The sequence below is a fragment of the Drosophila biarmipes genome, chromosome X (genome assembly GCF_025231255.1).
Source record: "Drosophila biarmipes strain raj3 chromosome X, RU_DBia_V1.1, whole genome shotgun sequence".
Taxonomy (NCBI): Eukaryota; Metazoa; Arthropoda; class Insecta; order Diptera; family Drosophilidae; genus Drosophila; species Drosophila biarmipes.
Window position 1 is genome coordinate 26,829,089 of NC_066611.1, and position 22,696 is coordinate 26,851,784.

General features: G+C 34.9%; 2 protein-coding genes across 8 annotated transcripts in view; one reads left to right on the forward strand and one right to left on the reverse strand.

The window, feature by feature from the left end:
• LOC108024147 (uncharacterized protein CG43867) overlaps positions 1 to 14,488 on the reverse strand; it is a 76,587-nt gene extending 62,099 nt beyond the window's left edge. For 5 of the 7 annotated variants that reach the window (XM_044093291.2, XM_017093943.3, XM_017093937.3 and 2 more), the window contains exon 1: positions 13,940 to 14,488. The gene's annotated coding sequence lies outside the window, so the exon portion shown is untranslated. The remainder of the gene's footprint in view (positions 1 to 13,939) is intronic. The other 2 variants (XM_050889049.1, XM_017093939.3) reach the window with 1 other exon arrangement.
• LOC108024153 (uncharacterized) lies at positions 1,509 to 2,348 on the forward strand. The gene is made up of 2 exons (XM_017093956.3): positions 1,509 to 1,642; positions 1,723 to 2,348. The coding sequence occupies exon 2, from the start codon at positions 1,726 to 1,728 to the stop codon at positions 2,149 to 2,151; it is 426 nt and encodes a 141-aa protein (XP_016949445.1). The 5' UTR covers positions 1,509 to 1,642; positions 1,723 to 1,725; the 3' UTR covers positions 2,152 to 2,348.
• Positions 14,489 to 22,696: the final 8,208 nt, after the last annotated feature.

Sequence of the window (22,696 nt, forward strand, 5' to 3'; positions counted from 1 at the left end):
TCGAAGAAATGCAGTTTTGCTTTCTCAATATAAAAGCCATTGGAGTTACCGATAATCTGAACATGAAAATCAGCTCAAATTTGGAATCTCTTTATAACGAAATATTTTAATGCAGATTTTCAAAAGAATTGAAACACAAACTCATAGAGGTATCAACCTTCTAATTCGGTGTTCAATTACTCCAGTTATGAATCGAAGAAATGCAGTTTTGCTTTCTCAATATGGAAGTCATCGGAATTACCGAAAATCTGAACATGAAAATCAGCTCAAATTTGGACTCTCTTTTAAACGAAATATTTTAATGCAGATTTTCAAAGAATTGAAACACAAACTCATAGAGGTATCAACCTTCTAATTCGGTGTTCAATTACTCCAGTTATGAATCGAAGAAATGCAGTTTTGCTTTCTCAATATAAAAGCCATTGGAGTTACCGATAATCTGAACATGAAAATCAGCTCAAATTTGGAATCTCTTTATAACGAAATATTTTAATGCAGATTTTCAAAAGAATTGAAACACAAACTCATAGAGGTATCAACCTTCTAAATCGGTTTTCAATTACTCAAGTTATGAATCGAAGAAATGCAGTTTTGCTTTCTTAATATGATTGGAACCTTCTAAATCGGTAATTAATTACTTAAGTTATGATTTATATACATGCAGAATTTTAATGCAGATTTTCAAAGAATTGAAACACAAACTTATAGAGGTATCAACCTTCTAATTCGGTGTTCAATTGCTCCAGTTATGAATCGAAAAAATGCAGTTTTGCTTTCTCAATATAAAAGCCATTGGAATTACCGAAAAACTAAACATGAAAATCAGCACAAATTTGGACTCTTTTTTAAACGAAATATTTTAATGCAGCTTTTCAAAGAATTGAAACACAAACTTATAAAGGTATCAACCTTCTAAATCGGTTTTTAATTACTTAAGTTATGATTTATATACATGCAGATTTGGATTCCCAATCTGAAAACCACTGGAGTTACGGAATAAGTTGAATTTGGAAATGGGTTCAAATGTGAACCCTCTTTTCAACGAAACATTTAAATGCCGATTGTCTGATAATTTAAACACAAACTCATAGAGGTATCCACCTTCTAAATCGATGTTCAATTACTCAAGTTATAAATCGAAGAAATGCAGTTTTGCTTTCTCAATATGGAAGTCATCGCAATTACCGAAAATCTGAACATGAAAATCAGCTCAAATTTGGACTCTCTTTTAAACGAAATATTTTAAAGCAGATCAAGCAGATCAAAGAATTGAAACACCAACTCATAGAGGGATCAACCTTCTAAATCGGTATTAAATTACTAAAGTTATGAATTATGGACATGCATATTTGGGTTCTTAATCTGAAAACCACTAGATTGAATTTGGAAATGGGATCAAATTTAAACCCTCTTTTTAACGAAACATTTATATGCAGATTGTCATATAATTTAAACACACACTCATTAAGGTATTAACCTTCTTCGTAAAAAAAAAAAAATATAAAAAAAAAATTTCAGGCATTACAGTTTGTTTGGATCAAGTGTGCTTGGAGGCGGGAAGTCAAAGGTCGAAGCCTAAGTTAATGCCACAGCTACAGTCGTGCCAGAGACACTGCCTCACACACACATTTTGGAACTATAGGTGAACTTATTTTAAATACTTGTATTTTTTTTATAGATATTTTTGAATTCCGACAAAAATTATCTCCGATAATACTCTAGACGATGGCAAATCCCAAGTCGAGTACTAATAATAGGTCCAAGGGCAAAGGTAACCACAACCGCCAGTCGCAGCAGCATTCGCAGCAGCAACAGCAAGTTGACCCTTCGAAGCAAGCGCAAGTAACACCTGCTTCTGTGGCCGGCACTGGATTGGATTCGCCCACCGCAATGCCCCTGGCTACTCATCCTTCGGAGGACACAATGGCTCTGGCAGCCGCCGTCGCCGCCTCGATTCCAGCCGCCCCCCTGGCCCGTCCCGCTCCCGAACATCGTCCTTCTGCGCCAGCATTGGTGACCACAACCAGAGACAATCCGCAGCAAACCAGCGCCATCGAATATATGACCACCTCACGAACGTCCTCGGCGGCAGTCACGCCATCTGAAAATAGACGAGGGATATTCCAACGACTATTTGGTTGGAGCTCGTAATGAGTTTCAGCCTCTGCAAACAAAATTTTTCCGAAGTACTCAATTTGGTCAGCATTATACTATTTAAATTCTCCTTTAACTAATAAGTAAAAACCTATTTGACTGGCAAGAACTAATAATGTTTAGTTATTTGTTTTGTGTGTATTTGTTGTTGAATAAAATATCTTTTAAATTAAATGCATCTTCATGTTGCACAATCTACTTGTTTTTTTTTGTTTTAGATAGATGCCCTTATATTTGTTTGTCCCAAACGATTCACAAACAATGCTGGACAATCCATAAACCCGGCAATCGGTTTGTACATTAGCAGATTCCAGTCAGCATTTACACCCTTTTCTACGTGCATAGGCAAGAAAATCAATTCGAGCAGACAAATAAGAAAGGAAGTTAACTTCGGCAAGCCGAAGTTTGTATACCCTTGCAGTTATAAAAAATAATCAATAATTTTATTAAATTGAATTCGAAATTCTTAAAAATATAAAAATGTATATTCCCAATATTGTAAGACAATATGTCAAAAAGCCCCAAAGCTATAATTTGTTTCACATTATTTTCCATTAATTATCCGATCGTTCCTATGACAGCTATATGATATAGTCGTCCGATTTTAATAAAATTTAACTCGAAATTCAAAACTAATAAAAAAATCTTATTTCCAAGCGTAGGAGGTTATAAGTTAAAAAAAACACCGAAGATATAATTTTTCAATATTATTTTACCACTAATTTTCCGATTGTTCCTATGGGAGCTATATGATATAGTCGTACGATTTTGATAAAATTTAATTCGAAATTCAGAACTAATTTAAAAATGTTATATCTAAGTTTAGAAGATTATATGTTAAAGAACACCGAAGGTATAATTTTTTTTAAATTATTTCCCCGATAGTTCCTATGGGAGCTATAAGATATAGTTGTCCGATCCGGCTGGTTCCGACTTATATACTACCTGCAATAGAAAGAAGACTTTTGGGAAAGTTTCAGCCCGATAACTGAGAGAGACTAGTTTGCGTAGAAGCGGACGGACAGACGGACATGGCTAGATCGACTCGTCTTGTGACGCTGATCAAGAATACATATACTTTATGGGATCGGAAACGTCTCCTTCACTGCGTTGCAAACTTCTGAGTGAAATCATTGTACCCTCTGTAGCGAGGACGAACACCACCAAACGAAGAACAGGATAATGGACAGTGGACACCCTGAAGCTAGAGAGCTGGTCAACAGGTGCTTGAATCTGGGCCATCAATTGCGACTACGTGTGTGCAATACCTAATCAACGGACCAAACGTCCATGGAAAAGGGCAGTTGGAAAATGGAATATGCCCCTAAATTATAGACAGCAGACTTGACGTTCTGAAGATGCAGACGGAGTGTCTGCCGGGTACTCTATCATTTTTTGTGGTCCGTGATCTACTGACTGATGGATTTTTTTTAGCTTCCAGCACCACTGCACCGCAACATTCTACATTTGCTGTAAAGGTATGTGGCTAGAAGCCTTAAGCTGCAATCTCACAAGACACAAGTCTATTTCAAATGCTGCAACTCTTTCCACATTTCTTTGCTCCTGTGACTGCGACCGAAGGTACCTAACCCAACACGTTTGCAAGAATTATATTCATATTGTGTGCATAGCATAAAGAATACGTGTATGTGCGCTCACTTTATTGAGCAAATTTTGATTTAATTCAAGTTGATTGAAATTCAAATTCAGTATTTGATTTGACAAAATGGCTTCAAAGGCTATTTCTCCTGGCTGCTCTCGATTTTAAGTGCATTTTACAGCAAGGTTTTTGTAATATGCTGGGGCTAAAAATTGGCAACTTTGCTTAAGGCTCTTCCGAAAATTTCCGCTTGAAGGAAGCCGAAAGTGTCTACAAACAACTTCATTAGTCACTTAAGTTCGACTACAGCGCAGTTGATTTAGCAATATCTAATATCGTTTTTAAAATGTTCTGTCAAAAAATGTGTGAATCAGATCAATATCTATAAAAATAAAGTCACACAAAATAAAAAACTTAAAATACATTTTTCATTTATGCTCTTTTGCACCATACCGATTGTTCTGAACTTTTCTGTTTTTTAAACATCAGGTAATAGTAACATGCAGTGTGATAGAACGTGCAGTTAGGCAAGTTTAACGAACTTATTACTCGACATTAGCCAGATTGGCTGACTTGAAAGTCATAAACGTAAGCGGTTTATAAGATAGGTAAAAAGTTACTATTTAAGTCAAATATGCCTGCCGAGTGGTAGGCTTATTACGAACTTTACCAGTAAATGGACACATAAACAAGAAACTGAAATGAAAAGGGACTGAGAAATACGGAGATTACAACTTAGATACAAGTGGACCACTGTCGGATACCGACACTTCGCCTTAGCTTTGCTAAGTGCTGGAGTGATAGCGCACTGCACTAATCCAACTGCATTGTCTTGACTTTGCTTTTAGCTTAGCTCCCTTATGGAGGAATATGGAGGAAAGCAAATATAAAGAGGGCGACATGGAATGGAAAACTTACTCAAATAGTTGACAAAACTTGAGGTGCAGAGCGGCAAAAGGTACGGGCACAAAAGTAGGATAAAAAAAATACATTTTTAAAACCACAAAAGACTATTTAGCTTGCTTTCTTGGGGTTTCTCACTCTTGCACGTTCCGAGCTTAGTAACCGGTATCTGACACTCTAGTCATCAAAAATATCACGAATATATGATTGTTTTTAGCAAGTTTGATGTTGTTTTTTGTGTAACTCAACGTAATTCTAAAATAATGGACTCCAAGAAGTCTCGGTTACTAGAGAAAAGTATAGTAAACTGTTAACTACTTTTAATTTTTTCCCAGCAACAACACACATATACAGCGACGTCCACTGTTGAAGTAGCTTACTGCATGTGTTTCCTCTGCTTCCTTTTTTAAAACTCCTCCCGCATGTATTTGTCGTTTCTTTTCTTTTTCTTTTTTATTCAACTATTTTTCACTCAATTCCAACGAAGATTTATAATAAATGCTCGCACACATGTGATGTCGCGCATTTTAATTGGTCTCTGCCACAGTAACTACGAAAGCGAGTACTCGACAGAGGTTTAAAGAGGGACGAGACGGGCTATAGAAGCTAGACAAACTTTGTGACTGTAATCCCAGTCCCCAAACATGTGCTATATATTCTAAGTATTACAGGCAAGTTTGAGCGGAGGCCTTAACTCTAGGGTGCGTCTGTCCTTTTTTTATTTTTCGTTGTCTGACGTTTCTCCGCTGTAAAACGGTTGTCTACAGGCGACTATTGACTTGTGGTCCGATCAAATTTTAATTTTTAAACCCTTAGTCCCAACATTCTAGCTCCTATAGTTTCTGAGATCTCAAAAGAATATGGCTACCGTTAACTGATGGATTAACTCTTAACCACTTACTGACTATACTCATTTTGGAAACGACAAAAAAAAATATACCATAAACTACGCGTTCTAAATTATAAGTAAAATAAAAAACCAATTAAAATAAAGAGACTTTCTGAAAAACGAATAGTTTGCACCATTAATTTTTTTCTTAACAGAACTGGTAAAAAATGTATTCATACAAATATGAAACTCATTTTGTTTTGAAAATCATTATTTTTAAGGGTCAGTTCTTTAATGTCATACTACAGTTCTACTTTATTATTTATCGGTAAAAGTCAATAAAAAGTTAAATAATTTTACTTAAATTGATTGGAAATACAAACTTGTTTTTAGTCCCTTTTTATAAATACACTTGCGAAAGGTACACAAATTTCCGTCAGAAGTTTGCAACGCAGCGTAGGAGACGTTTCCGACCCGACGAAGTATATATGGTCGAACTAACCATGTCCGTATGAGCGCTGTAATTTCGGAAACTATAAAAGCTACAATACAGGTAATTGGCATACAGATTCTAGGGATTCCTGCGCAACGCAAATTTGTTTTGTCAAACAAACCGTCTAAAGCTGTTTCGCTCACAATGTTCTTGCTAGAAATGCAATTTAACTGAAATGTATTGGTCTCTTCAATACACAGAGAAAATAAGACACCAAAACTGGTCATCAGTCGGGTATTTTTGCATATTAATTCTGATCCTTCATGTTCCCGAACACTTGTCGGATTCATATTAAAACGGATTCATATTAAAACTTGAAATTTATATAAATTCGAATCATACGTTGCAATTTAACTGATATATATTTGTCTCTTCAATAGACAAAGAAAATAAGATACTAAAAGTGGTCATCAGTTGGGTATTTTTGCAAATCAATTCTGATCCCTTATTTAGCCGAATACTTTTCGTTGTTCACATATCAAATTGGTGCGAGTTCATAACAATTTGAAACGAATTCAAACAAACACTTAAAATTGATATAAATTCAAATCATACATTGCACCGTTCTTTTCTCCATGTAGGAAGTTATGATTTGCGGGTAATGTGTGGTATACAGTAAAGTTATCGCAATTAAAATGCAGTAGCAACATACATAAGTATACATACCACGAGTATTATTCATGCAAAATAACTATAAATAAAGAGCAAGATATGAAAGATCAGCCGGAGACTTTGATTTCATTGTTTTACACTGCCCTTACAGGCTTTTACACTTTTAATAAAAATAAATAATGATTTGATTTGGGGTGGGAAAAGTTTTTTTTCAAAATTTATACAAATGACAAATGAGAGTAAACACAAGAAAGGAAGCCGAAGTTTGTATACCCTTGCAGTTATAAGAAATAATCAACTTTAGTAAATAATTTTTTCATATTATTTTCCCACTAATTTCCCGATTGTTCCAATGACAGCTATATGATATAGTCGCTCGATTTTGATAAAATTTAATTCGAAATTCAGAACTAATTAAAAAATGGTATGTTAAAAAAAAATGTTAAAATTATAGCTTTGGGGCTTTTTGCCATATTATCTTATAATATTGGGAATATAAATTTTTATATTTTTAAGAATTTCGAATTCAATTTAATAAAATTATTGATTATTTTTTATAACTGCAAGGGTATATAAACTTCGGCTTGCCGAAGTTAACTTCCTTTTTTGTTTCATATTACTTTACCACTAATTTTTCGATCGTTACTATGGCAGCTATATGATGTAGTAGTCCGATTTTGATAAAATTTAATTCGAAATTCAGAGGTGACTTAAAAATGTTATATCCAAGCTTAGAAAGGTATATGTTAAAAAACACCAAAGATATAATATTTCCATATTTTCCGACTAATTTTCCGATCGTTTCTATGGCAGAGCTATATGATATACTCGTCCGATTTTAATAAAATTTAATTCGAAATTCAAAACTAGTTAAAAAATCTTATTTCCAAGCGTAGGAGGTTATATGTAAAAAACCCCGTAGATATAATTTTATTATTTTACCACTAATTTTCCGATTGTTCCTATGGCAGCTATATGATATAGTCGTCCGATTTTGATAAAATTTAATTAGAAATTCAAAACTAATTACGAAATGGTATTTCCAAGCTTAAAAGGTTATATGTTAAAGAACACCGAAGATATAATTTTTGCCCCGATAGTTCCTACGGGAGCTATAAGATATAGTTTTCCGATCCGGCTGGTTCCGACTTATATACTACCTGCAATAGAAAGAAGACTTTTGGGAAAGTTTAGCTTTAAAAGTGAGAGACTAGTTTGCGAAAAACGGACAGACAGACGGACATGGCTAGATCGATTCGTCTAGTGACGCTGATTAAGAATATAATATGGGGTCGGAATCGTCTCCTTCACTGCGTTGCAAACTTCTGACTAAAATCATTATACCCTCTGCAAGGGTATAAAAATTACTTCCAAGCGTAGGAGGTTATATGTTAAAAACACAAAAGATATAATATTTTAAACATTTTTTTCCGATTATTCCTATGGGCGCTATAAGATACCTGCAAAAGGAAGAAGACTCTTGGGAAAATTTGCGTAGAAACGCACGGACAGACGGACATGGCTAGATCAACTCGTTTAGTGCTGCTGATATATATATATCCGTTACCTATACTGCGTTGCAAACTTCTGACTAAAACCATTATACCTTCTGCAAGGGTAAAACGATCGTTTCTATAATGAAAATTAAAAACTATAATGCATTATATTTTTTTTCGATCATATGTGATCTAAATCCTGCCATATTTTTATCACCCTTTGCATGGGTAAAAAAAAAAGCAAAAGTATATTCGCAAAGTCAAAACGACTCTCTTCGCTTTGTTACCCTCAGCAGTTAACTTTTGAGAGAGTCAGCTGTTAACGGTTAACAGAGCTCGGTGTTTCACTCTTTCTTGGGGTTTTGCAGTATAAGCTCCCTTTTAAAGTTTTTTTTTATTATTAAGCTCCCAACAATACATATTTAACCAAAACCTTACATGTAATCCATAGAAAAATATTGTGTTATAAATTAATAAGAACTTTAATATATGTTGATTCTTGGCTCATTAACACGGTAATGGTTTTCCACTCAACACAAATATAATTGAGTTTAGACTTAGACTTAAAGGTAAAATAAACGCTTTTTAAAAAACCGGACTAAATTTACATACTAATACTATTTAAACATATTAATTTAGCCGTTTTATGATGTTTGAAAAAAAGCATAGTGAGGTCAATTTTGGTGGTGCAAACGCTTCTGCTTGGCAACATAAAAAAAATTTCAAAAATAAATGTTAATTAGCGACGCAAATTTATATAAATCATGATTTTATTGTTTTTAGCTGAATTGGGGACGGGAACCATACAAAATTAAAGTGACTGAAATTGAGTGCAATTGACGACATTGATTAAACAAGAATACAGTAAGAATAAAAGTTCGAGCCATTTAAACTGCTAGATTAGTAAATCCTTTAAAAATCCAATGTGGTATTTTTCCGACATTTTAAAGCCCATTTAAATTCAATTTTAAAAATGCAACATTTAAAACGGTCCTAAATCTTTTTTATATTAAACCCACGACAATTTGACCGACAACTCACGAATGTGGAACAGTCATAATACCTGGCTTTTATCGCCATGGAAAACAAAAAGGAAATGATTATTAAACGAAAAATGGGGAAAGGTTGTGAGGAAGCGGCGTAAAAGGAGTAAAAAGTTGGAAAAGCATTGGAGAGATGTAGGAAATGTCAGCGATGACAAGAAAATGCACTCGGTACGCCAAAAGGATATACACTTGACACACAAAATATAAACACATGCCAGCACATAAGCCATTAGCATATGGCCGGATAAGGCTGGGGGATAAATAGGTGGGTTTGGATACATGTTTGCCAGCTAGGAGGAAATGAAAATGATTTTGTTTCCGCCAAAATCTAAATGTTTTTAAATTTATATCTTTGGTGTGTCTTAACATACAACCTCCTACACTTGAAAATAACATATTTTAAATAGTTCTGAATTTCAAATTTAATTTTATTAAAATAGAACGACTATATCATACGAGTATTGCTGTCACAGGAACGATCAGAAAATTGGTGGGAAAATACAAATTATAGCTTCGGTGTTTTTTTAAATAATATCACTGTGGATGTGCACCAGGAGAATGTGCGGAGGCGACTACTATATATACACGAAGAAATTAAAATCTACACTTATCGTCCGATTGCTTCGAGTAATACAACAATCGAAAGGTATTGTATAAACTAAAAGAATTGCATGCCAATACCTAAAAAAAATTAAGTGGTTTAAGGGAAAAAGCAGTGAAAATTATAAAGCTAAAATTTGGAAAGCTTGATCTGTTGGGACCGGTGGGGATAATTATTAATAATTTTTAATTAAAAATTAAGAAAATTTATCATATAATACATTTTTGTAACAAAGGTTGATATCAGAACTTTTGTTTGCTGTAGGTACGATCGTCACTAGATTTTTAGCGCGTTCAGAAGTATAAAATCTTATAAAATGTAGAATATTATTTTTTGTATTTTTTAAGCATTTTGAATTAAATTTAATAAAAATCGGACTAGTCTAACATATAGCTGTCAATGAAAAGGTCAGATAAATAATAAAATAATTATTACATTTTTTTAATATCACTGAAGCTAGCAACAATCCTGAAAAACTGAACATGGTGTTACTAATATTGATTATTTCTTATAACTGCAAGGATAAACAAACATCGGCTTGCCGAATTTAACTTTCTTTCTTGTTTACCTTGTGAGTACCTGCTCGCCCTAAATTCTCACTCCGGAATCCGCCCCGAAATTCCCACTACCTTCCGTGGTAAAAGGCCAGTTATTTAATCAATTATGCAAAAATCGATGTCGATGTTGACGTGGAGAGAGACGTTGTATCGTAAAATGTTTGCCACGGTTACTGGTCTGCTTTGGCCGTAAACGTATCCGTACACTCAGAAAAAATCAATCAAGTATTTTCGGTGTCAAAACTTCGCCAAGCATGGAAAACACAGAACCCAAGAACAAAGTACTGCCATTAAGCACCAATTCTCGAGACCGAAAATACTAGGTTTTTGAACCTTTCGGTCTTCAATCTTAAATATAGTCAGATTGGATTAAAAACAAGATCGATTTAATAATAAATTAAGGATGTTCAGGCACAAAAATTCTTAAATTAATATGCAAATATTAAACTGTGTTTTTGTTTTATGCTAAAAATAGAGAAATAAGTATTGGGAACTGAAATATTCTGAAATAATATTAATATTTTAAGTTACTTACGAGTTGCCACTCACGGGCATTAACATAGTGCAATAAATTCCGCCTTATATATCGAGCACATTGAGAATAAACAGTTGGGAAACAGTAAAATTCCAAAAAGTGCTCAATTTAAAATTTTTTTTAGCACGAACGTTCTTAAATAATAAGCATGCCCTTTTTCTTAAATAAAGGCTGTTTGTACTTGTTTTTAGCACGGTATTTTTCCCTGAGTGTATGCGTATTTGTAGCCGTGCCAGTCTATACGAGTACTCCCAGGAACCTACTGGCACGTATACCTTTTCATGTATTAATAATTTATTAAATGTACACACGTTCTTACGAAACTGGCTTTTTTTTGGCAGCATTTCGAAAATAGTGGGTGGTAAGATGCTTGGGCATGGCCTGTGTATGCGACCAGAAATCGCAGTTAGTCCCTCTTAATACTTATTGAGACATTTAGAAAGCCACTCGTTTTAAGTGCATTGACAATGAATTACTGAATACGAGCGCGGGAATTATTTTAAGACGCTATTTCCATCAGTAGTTACCAGCCATTTGCAACTGCCTACTTTAGATTCCAAATAAGGAACAAATTTAAAAACTGAAAGAAATATTACAAAATTCTCTTGTGTGCAAAGATAAACATTTAATGAATGACTGAGTACGAACGACGAAGTTATTTAAAGACTATGTTTCCATCAGTAGTTACTATCCATCCGCAACTGCTTACTTAAGATCACAAATTAAAAAAGTAAAATAAATATTACAAAATACTTTTCCGTGCAAAGATAAACATTTAAGAAATATTAACTTTGTCGTTTGTAGGTTAATTTAAATTAGGTCAACTTCTGTCTCATTATAATTTATTTTAAAGGATTTGCCAAAAACCCTTGGTGTTTTAATAACATTGATGCAAACTTTTACACGTTGTAGATTTAAGAATGGCTATCGAACGCTTACTCTTCAAAATAATATTTAAAAAAAAAAAACCCTTTAGTCTATGATTCTGAAGTATTTAACTGATAACTTTAAGTTAAGCTTTTGAGCAAAATCTAAAACCTGTTTACCAACGATATTACCAATAGAGTTCAACTCAACTCAAGAATTTCACGCCGCAAAGCACGTGAGCCCAGGCTTGGACAGAGGGACTGTTGACCAAAATTGAGCGAGCTTAAGATGTAGTAGCAGTCGTATTCTGACGGCTCAAGTAGAAAATGGATGAATAAATCATAAAAAATTAAATGTAATATTAAAAAGTAGAATTAAATTTAAATATTATTATAGCTTCGGTGTTTTTTTGACATATTATCTAATAATATTGGGAATATAATTTTTTATATTTTTATTAATTTCGAATTATCTTTTTATGGGGTCGGAAACGTTTCCTTTACTGCGTTGCAAGCTTCTGACTGAAATCATTATACCCTCTGCAAGGGTATACAAATTGGACGTTGATTATTTCTTATAACTGCAAGCGTATACAAACTTCAGATTGCCGAAATTAACTATTCCTTGTTCATTCGGTCCGAGTTTTGGAAAGAGTGCAAGTTGTTTTTTTATAGAGAGGTTCAAATTTGACCCATATCGTATGAAATCTGCCAAGATTTGCCAAGATTCCATTCACGAAAAACAAGTGGCAGACCGTCTAACAATGGAAAAAAAAGCTAAGAATTCGCAGCAAAATTAAATTTTTAAATATACATATATTTTCTTTGGCTAAAGTTTAAGAATGAGGCCGATAAATAGCAAATATTAAAAAGAATATGTTGAAGTGTTCTTGTCAGGAAGCAAAGAACAAAGAGCAGTTGTAACAAAAACAAAAAGAAAACCGAAGCGAATCCTTGTGACAAAAACAGCAAATAAATGGAGAAGATGTGACCAACAGTAGGCATACTGTAGGTAAAAAAGACAGGAAACCCGTCAGTCACGTAAACACGTATTGGCAGCACCCATGGAGAAGTGCAGGGGGCCGGAAAAGCGGGTAAATGCACTTTGACGCGAAGTTTACTTTCCACTGGGCACAAGGAAACGGAAGAAAAGGAATGCGAATGCAATGAATATATTTATTTATAAACAAGTGTACATTACAAAAATTAAAAAAAAAAGTGGTAAAGCAATTTCAAAATACAAGGTATTTGCAATAACCAATAAACATAAATTCACTGGAAAAAATATATACAAAATTCAAGTAATTTTTATTTCGAATTGCGGAAGCTTTGAAAAGGCTGAGTCTGGAATCCTACCGCGTTGGAGAAAGAAAAATCAAGCCAGCGGTTAAGCAAATAATTTGCATGAGAAAAACGAAGGGATTGAAGCAACCGGAATGTGGGACCACATTAACACAAATTCCGTGAGGGAAAACACAAGGTATAAAAAGTGACTATTTACTCAACTCGATGTTATGTAGAGTAGGGAAGGGGAGGAGAAATTGCCCGCTCTGAGTTGGAAAATAGAAACTAGCATTAGGCAAACTAGAAGCCGAAGATTGTTGCAAAAAGTTCAACGACGGCAGACAGACGCAAAAGGAAAGCGACAACAAATAAAACAAGAAGGATTACGAATAGGTGGCAGAGGAATTGGTGAATGGAGCGAAAAAGAGGCCGGAAAGAGGGTGAGAACGGTGCCAAGGGTGCGGATGGCTCCTTTTAACGAAACAGTTCGTTGCTTCCCATGTCTACAGCGTCGCTTTCCCCAACTATTCCCACAAGAAAAATCAATGGAATTGTTTGGTATATTGCGCCATGTTTGACTCATACCTCCCACAATAACAACAGCACTGCAACACAACCCACACAGTACCGGCAAAGTAATAGCAATGCCAATTACTGTTTAAGTGAACGTGAATATTTTATTGATAACAAAATGTAGTTATGCACTTGTTTGATCAATACCAAATTTTAAATATAATGGGTCTTGACATTTGTTGCCAACAAAACAAGCAAATAAAACTTTAATATTAGTCGCAAGTGATTTTGGTTTCTTATCTTAACTTTTTGCTACCGTTGACATACTTTCTAAAAGCACTGTTCTTACACAAATGTACATACATGTGTGTGTTTGCTAAAGGGGCTAGCGGAAGCTGCGATCAAGGATCTGGGACAAAACGCAAACAAAAACAAACGGTAAAATCTAACCTGTCTCCTTTTAGCAGGTACTAGTTGTTGTTGCTGCGGGTCTCAGGTCCTTCATCATCGTCTCGCTTTCCTTCATCATCGCGAATGTCAATTTTTCGCATGGGAATTTTCCTGTCTCTGCTGCTGCGGCCGCTGCAACGTCGACGCCGACTGCACACGTGACTGCGCAAACTCTTCTTCTTCTCTTTTTGCTTTGCTTTTCGTTTTTGCCGTTCTCAGTTGTTGCTTTTGTTTGTGTTCTTTTTAACAGTATTTTTTTGTTTTTTCAGCTTTCTACCTATTTTTTGCTCGCTCTCTTTGCTTCAACTTTGCATTTAAGGGCGAAAAAGAAACTGAACAGCTGTTGTTTGCGCACTTGTTGTTGTTGGGATAGGCTTGGCTTTGCATTTGCACCGATACAAACACACGCTAAAAACAGGTTAAAAAACTACTTGTCGAAACAATACGCGACAATAACTATTAGTAATAATAACAAGACGAATTTCGCGAAAACCAAGAAACGCGGAGCAAACATGAACTTGACGAAGCCGAATGAACAAAATCACTGTAACGAACCTGTTAGAATGGCGTACAACGGCAGCCGCTGCTCTCGCTGTTGAGTGCTGTTAAGTAGTGAGAGCGGATTTCGAGTGATGTTAGTGATGCGCAAGAACTGAACTGTTAACTCTGCGGTTGTTCCGCTGTTCTGTTTCAACTTTGTTGACGTTAACCGTTGCGGTTTAAATATTGTCCATTCACAACTTCCAGCCCACAAACTATATTTCAGTAATTTAGCTGTGTTTGTAATTTTTAGTCCTCCACCTTTAACTTTAAATAATTTATGAATGTTCTTCCTACTTTAAATAAAAACTGCATGGCAACATATTTAAACTTTCTCTCGAAGCAATTAACGGGATTCCAATGTGTCTGCTAGGTGCAGGCTGTGACGGGAAATTTCAAAAATTTCAATTCACAGGAATTCGCTTGGCTCACACATGTGTATTTTAGTTCCTAGACAGGTGTTTGGTGTCCAGTCGGTCTTGTCTACCTGCTTTTCTCACATTCCCACCATTTTTCAGTATGCGTCTTCGGAAGCAGCAACCGTCATCACGCCAAGCTGAAGCGTACCACCCTAAGGGTTCTAACCAACGGAAAAGAGTCCAAAAACATACTAAAATTTGTGTGTTTATCTAAAAACCAGAGTGCATTTTTAGATTTGAGATATTTCTTGCAGAAAAATCGAACTTTTTCGTGACCATTTTGGCAATAATTTAAAGCATATCGTTTCGCATATAACTTATTGGCCTGATTTGAGACTACGTGAGTTTATGTTTATGTAGTAGTAGTTTATGTTTAATTAATTTTTAATTACTCCTTAACCGTAAGTTTGCCCTTGAATAACACCAACGATTTTTACTTAAAAAAACTTTGATATTTTAACTAGATGGAGGTAATTAGTAGAACAAACCACATTTTATGTGTCCAAATTCCATTGACTAATTCATTATTACTTGTACACATTTTATTTTTAATTTTTGGTTTGGGCCCCAAACATATTTCTAGTGAAAAGGTTGTCTGATCAACTCCTATAGTGCAACAAAAATACAAAAAATACGACAGCGACAACTTTTGCAGCACTGGAGTGGCTCCCAAAGGAGAAATACTAGTGATCATGTCAAAAAAAATGGTCTGAGCTAAGCTTCACTTAGTTAGCCAGGCTGTCTGCAACTGAACCTGGCAAAACTCTCTTATTAATCCCTTACGTCCCTTACGTCTATTTTGGTGTTTTTAACTCACTTATAGTCAGCAGACGAATAATGTGGATAGCCACGGAAGGGGTTTAGTTTTCATTTGATTTGATTGATTCTGATTTTTGCAATTATATCTTACGTTGCGAGCCTATTGCGAACATTATGAGCTTAATCCACGGGGACGAAGCCAAGGACCAGATGTGATTACGCAACGCGTATAAACGGGTGCAATGGAGCAACGGTCCTATAAAGCATGTAGGACGTGCAAAGTGATAATCGTCTGAATTCAACAGCAGATAACACTATGACCTAGCCAAGACGAAAAAAAGACTCTCTTGCGATTGAAAATCTGTTATTAAGGTGAAAGGTGAAAGTCGTCTTCGAGAAAACGTCACCTCTATCGCGGATTCAAATTATGTTGATGCATACTTGTAGACTTCTTTAAAGTAATTTCTGCGGCACCCTTGATTATTTATTGTATAATTTTTTGGAAGTATAGTAGGAATACTATAGGAAAACAAGGCGCCTTTTTTTATCAGTTAGAGTTCATATCAGACCCGTTTACCCTAACCATGCGTATGACAGGTTGTCCCCGACATGATGCTCCACCCGCACGTCGCTGTGTGCACAGCTTTCCATCCACACCCATATTCCTAACTTTGCCTCCTGCCGTGTAACCAATGCGCCGTACGTGTGCCGAAAACTCATTACACATGAAAACCTAAAGAGAATGTACCCAGGCGTTGAAATCAACATTTTTAGGGGCACGAGGTGTACCTGACTGCTGAATTTAATCAGTTTCAATCAAACATAAAATAAACGCTGTGATTTGCCTGGACTTTCTCCAGACATCTGCACAGTCAGCGGAAATGTATGAACTGCTATAAGTTTTTGCTATTTTGCGTAAACTGTTTTTTTGCTAAATGTTTAGAATTATGTAGGAACTTAAACGTTCGAAATTTGTTCTATATAGGCGATATTAGACACCCCTGTTATTCTGAGTATATAGACACATCTTAAGTTTAAATCTTTCTTTAGCTTTGCTTTAATTCAATCATAAGTTTTATTTTTTTTCCAAAATTAATTATATTGCTGGTTTTTCTGAATAGATTAGGTCTTATAAATAGAATTTGTCTAAATGCTTGCTGTTGGTTGTTTGGAAGCACCCTTACCTGCCCGCTTTCCCTGGAAAACTCGTGTCATGTAGACTACTTTTTTTTTAAATAATTATACACACACACGCATAATGCCTAACCCACCTGCAAATGAAATATTATACGAAAATTCATAACGTCTCTTGAGAATGGGCGACCCTGACTCCTTGGCGAAGCGCAAATTTATTATATCTCGCAGCTTTTACAAAAAGCGGGCAGGCACTTTGCATACATCCCTTATCCGTGGAATTTGTAGAACTTTCCTTTGAACTGCATTAAGAAAATCGCACGAAATTGACTATGAAAATCAAGTGCAGCTTCCAGTCGAAGAGAATCGAATTTATAAAAGCAGGCTTTTTCCCATTTTCACTCCTAGAAAAGGGAAATTGTTTTATTGCCCCGTGTTTTGGGCAATAAGATATGTGTGGGGCTCTAACATGAGATTCACATTATGCTTGTTAGGAATTTACTTCTATTCAGTGAGAAAGCCACATCGTCCAACAAGTCGAGTTTTTGAGGCCAACAGTTGTATCCGATTTCAATTATGTGCGATCCATTACACAATCCTTCCTTTTTTCTGACTAAACGTTACAAAATCCAAAAAGATTTAACATATAGGTTTCTACTACAAATTTGGAAACTTTCTATGTCGTCACAGTGTTAAGCAAATCGTGGTCAAAGTACCAAATATATTTTAACATCTTTACATTGATTTATAGGATTAAGCCACAAACTCCTACAAGCAGGCCAAAAAAATAAACATGTTACTAAAAATAAACAAACCCCATTAAAAGCATTTACTTTCCGCGATAAACCGCCGTTTTTAGTGGTTGCATAACTCCATTTTTATTCACTGACATTAGATTGATTAGCTATTCTAAACCGGCTTAAATAACTCCGAAAGCTTTGAAATTTCCCCACGGATGCCGAGAAGTTTTCACACCATTTTACTTTACACGATGTCCCAAGTGTCCTCTACCATCGTTGTCTTGGGGCGCAGCAAAAAACGACGTCCGTTTAAAATTAGATTGATTTTTATGCTGACGTCCAGTAGTTACTCATTAAATTTTACGACCTTTGGAGCACCAACTTTACGATTTCTTGATTTTCAGATCGGTCCGAAACTAAAGCTGAACTTAAAGGCAGATGAACATTTTGTTCGGAACTACAGTTAAACAAAAATATTATTGAAGTATTTTGCATTTAATCAACAAAATACAATGATAGGGAGTAAGGTACTATAAATTGAAAAATTAAATTTTTTTTATAAACCTAATCATTTGAATTCTTTGTTTTTCTAATTTTTCATTAATTTAATTATATATTAATATATATGTCATCCCAAGTATTTATCTATAGCACATCTTTTGTTGTTCTCTCTATCAGCAAGGTGTTCATAAATTTGCACATTCACAAAAGTTAGCACGAATTACCGTTGTAAGTGTGCAGAAATCTCAATTGCAAAAAATGTTGCATATCCGAAACATTACAATTTGTCGTGGATGGTTATAGCTTGCCTGAGATATCTTTCTGTTCGTGCTGGTTAGTAAGATTACAAATTATTTCGGCTAATTGCCACCGACATAACATAACTTATAACAGCTGGAGCTAGATGGAAAGCGCAGGGATTTCCTCAGAATTGGCTCGGTCGCACGTAGCAAGTTTCATATGGCTCAGGGCATTTGCATTGCGCCTAATTGTATACCATAAAATATTAAATTACTTGCGATGCATTTGCACAACGTGAACACTTTTCCCACCCCCTTCAGCATGACTTAAGCCTTCTGTTGCCTGCAGCGTAATTGCCTTTGTGGGCAGAGAAGAGAAATAGGATTAGTTCTGGGTTTCTAATGGGGAGAAACGTCTATTTATCAGGGATTTAACTTTGCAGTGGCAAAGCCATGACTTGAGGTCCTGACTTACAAGAAACTCATGATCTCTTCCAGTAGCTTAATTGGAAGTTATCACAGTTGTTTGAGTTTAAGGTAAGTTTAGACTAGGTTTTAAGATTAAAGTATGTTCTTATTTGTGTTCATGCTTAACATTAAGGAAGGTAAATAATAATACTAATAATTTCCATCTGTTTATTCTGAAAGTGCTCGGTATATAAAGCGAATAAATTACCAAGTCATATATCTTTTATATCAGTTTCCAATACTTATTTCTCTTACTAGCATATAATTAAAAGCCAATTTAAATGTACAATACATTTATACTGATTTAATTGATCAAAAATACCAAAAACACCTTTTTGAACCCTTTTTTCATTATTTTTATAATTTGTATGGAAGCTGTAGGATATAGTAATATAAATAAGAAAATGGAAAAAGTTTCATCTTGATAACTTTAAAACTGGCATAAAAACGGACAGACGGACGGGCAAACGGTCATGGCTAGATCGACTCATCTAGTGATACTGATCAAGTATATATATTCTTTATGGAGTCAAAAACGTCTATTTTACTGTTTTGCAAACTTTTCACTGAAATCAATATACCCTCAGCAAAAGGACACATAATAATTGCTTTATAACTGATATTATTTACTTTATTTATTTTTAAGTCTTCTTGATTTTTTATAAATCCTGTTAGTTAGAAATCGGGATCCTAGGATTTTCATGTACTTCATCACAACCTCACAGTATCCAGCCACATTTTAAACATCCGATCTAAAACAACGACCGATTGACACTCTATGTGACTGCCTACCATCTCCATTTTATCAGCTAGGAGACAATGTCACATGCAAGCCAAAACACCCGCCTAATGCTACGACCATGCATGTAGCAGTTAATTTATGTTGAGCTCGCAAGAGGACCAACGAGTTCAAGGGTGTGGAGGAGTCACTCGTGATGGGAGCTCACGTCGAATGGTAAATGTTTATGACGCACTCGAAATTGTCTATCAAGTTCAGCTGACGCCGTTGCCATAAAATGTCACTTCTGCTGTGCAGCAGGGGTAGCAAGGATATATCCTTTCCTATAAGAACATAAGACAGGTCCGGAAAGCTGTTCATCACCGCCCAGAAATTTCGACCGTCTTTTGTTCTTATGATTTAATATTTAATTCAATATGTCGCGAGGCCACTTTCTTTAAGCACTTTACGATGCCGACTATTTTACCCTTAAGCGCTTGGCGCGTTCCTAATTAGAAGCCGTGAACCTAAATATTTTATGTGTTTTGGCCCCAAAAATAAACCAATCCAATCAAAACTTTTGCCTGCCGAATATGTTGTCTTTGTCATTTAGGTTGCAGGTGTTTCAAGTTATCGCAAAGAATATCTCCGCTTTATTTTATATTATATACTAAAGTGTAATTCAAAATTTTAGGATTTTGTTTAACGCTTTAGTTGTAAGTTGTTACTTTTGATTTATTATCTAATGATTTTTTTTATTTATATTTTATTTTTCATGAATAAATATTCAACATTTTTTGTTTGTTTATATATTTTAATTAAAGAACACCTGTGAATTTCAGGTAACAGTCTCTAATCCAAAATCATAAAAAAAATAGTTTTCCAGTCTAGACTTATTTTTACAGAAAATACGTTTTTTAAGACATGATTTACTTCAAAATGATTTCAAGAAAAATCATTTAACAATATTCTTATTCTTCTAAAGACACATACAAACAAAAGAACACTAAACTGTTTCAATCCTCCAATTGGGCCACCTTCGTCCCTCCGTAAGCGAAAAAAAACAACAACAGCAGTCGCTTGTCAATAATGTCAACAATGTTGTTTGTTGCTCCATAAATTACAAGCGACAACAATGAACAATGGTTGATGGAAGTGAAGGGGACGGGGCTTAACCATTTTATTATTGCAGCTGGTGACCCCCAAACCTCTTTATCCGAGTGAAGCTAAAAAATGAGCAAAACATACGAGTATGGACAGTTGACGGAACATTTTATGACGTCCCCTTTGTGGAATGGACCGCTTTTTCTCTTTGCTTTCCTTCTTCACCCTTAACCTTTGAATGCTTTCCTGTTTTTTCAATTTTCTGTTCTTCCTTATGCCATGAAAATATTTGTTGATTTCATTTGATGGCGGGCAAACCAAAAAAAGAATTTAAAAAACAAACAATTCACGGAGCATATTTTGGAAACATGAAAGAAGTTATATGTAAGTAAAGACATTAATGGAATGAACCGGACGACTATATCATATAGCTGTCATAGGAACAATCGGAAAATTGGTGGGAAAATAAAAGAATGAAATAATTTTTTTTAATATCACTGAAGCCAGCAACAATCCTTAAAAATTTCGCATGAAGTTACTAAAGTTTCTTATAACTGCAAGGGTATACAAACTTCGGCTTTCATATCATATATTATTTCATATTATTTTTCCACTAATTTCCCGATCGTTCCTAAGGCAGCTATATGATATAGTCGTTCGACTTTTATAAAATTTAATTCGAAATTCAAAAACAATTAAAAAATGTTATTTCAAGCGTAGAAGGTTATATGTTACAAAACACCGAAGATATAATTTTTTCATATTATTTTTCCACTAATTTTCCGATCGTTCCTATGGAAGCTATATGATACAGTCCAACGACTGTATAAAATTTAATTCGAATTCGAATCAAGAATCAAGAATCTATATACTTTATGGGGTCTGAAACGTCTTCTTCACTGCATTGCAAACTTCTGACTGAAATCATTATACCCTATGCAAGGGTATAAAAAGAATTAACCGAACTTTTAAAATAATTTATTCACCAAAAAGTTCGAACCAATTTTTTGCAAATTCTTAAGGAAAGAATACTAGTTAAATATTTTTATGTTTGTTAATAATAATAATTTAATTGATTTTATTATTCATAATTATATTACAAGAGAGTAGAACTAACGTCTTGTTTCCAAAGTCTAAATTTCCGAAAAGTGAATTGCTTCATGGAGATATTCTTATACTTAGAAAGATCAAAGGTTGCAGTAATACTTTTTATATTATATAATATTCCCCTGTTGATACCCAGCAGGCGCAGAAACAAACAAAATTTCGCAATAAAACTGCCACACACAAGGCACATAGCATAAACCACAGCCGTTAGCCATGCCCCCAGCTAAATCAGCATATTTGCGAGTTTATTTACAAGGACATTTATAAAAATTTACGGCCATGCCGTAAATTGCAGCCGCTGGGCAGGTCTTGAAATTTATGCGTTGACGATTATGTCGTAAGCGGTCAGGAATTACACGCCTACAAGGCCCACCAAAGAGTCAAAGCTTGTCAGGGTTTCTCACATAATTTAAAAACGCTTTCATAACATACATTGTTTTCGATGCAGACCTAAAACCCGTATATTGCTCCTTCTATAATTTAAAATGGGAATGAAAGGGAAATCGGAAAACGTAAACTTCAATTTTGTAAAAATTTATAATTGCGAGCTAGACTTTATTTATTAATAATATCTAACATGCAGCTGCAGCATAAAAAAAAATAGTTTCATTTATCTGCATAATAAAGCCAGTACTCTCGCACACCCATTTTTTTTTTTAAACCTTGTCGCTATTCAGGTTTTTTTGTCTGTACGCCAACTAAACTCCAATTGTACAGGGGCTGAATAGATTTGGCTTCAGGGGAGCAGGTTTTTTATCTAAACTGCACTGTCCTCGAAAATTGAGGGAATTATCAGGCATCAGAGCCGCTAAAGGAACACTTTATGCGCGGCCTATAAATTCGGTTCTGGGGACGTAGTCCGGGCCAGATAAACCTGAGCGGATACAAATAATTGTCGCTATAAATTAATCTAAGTAAGCACACAGTGGTCGGCATCAGGAAGTGGAAAAAAAACTTTGAGAAAAGTCAATAGTCCCAGTGCTCCATTCAAATAGAGCTTTCGAGGGACGCACCCACTTTCTTTTTGT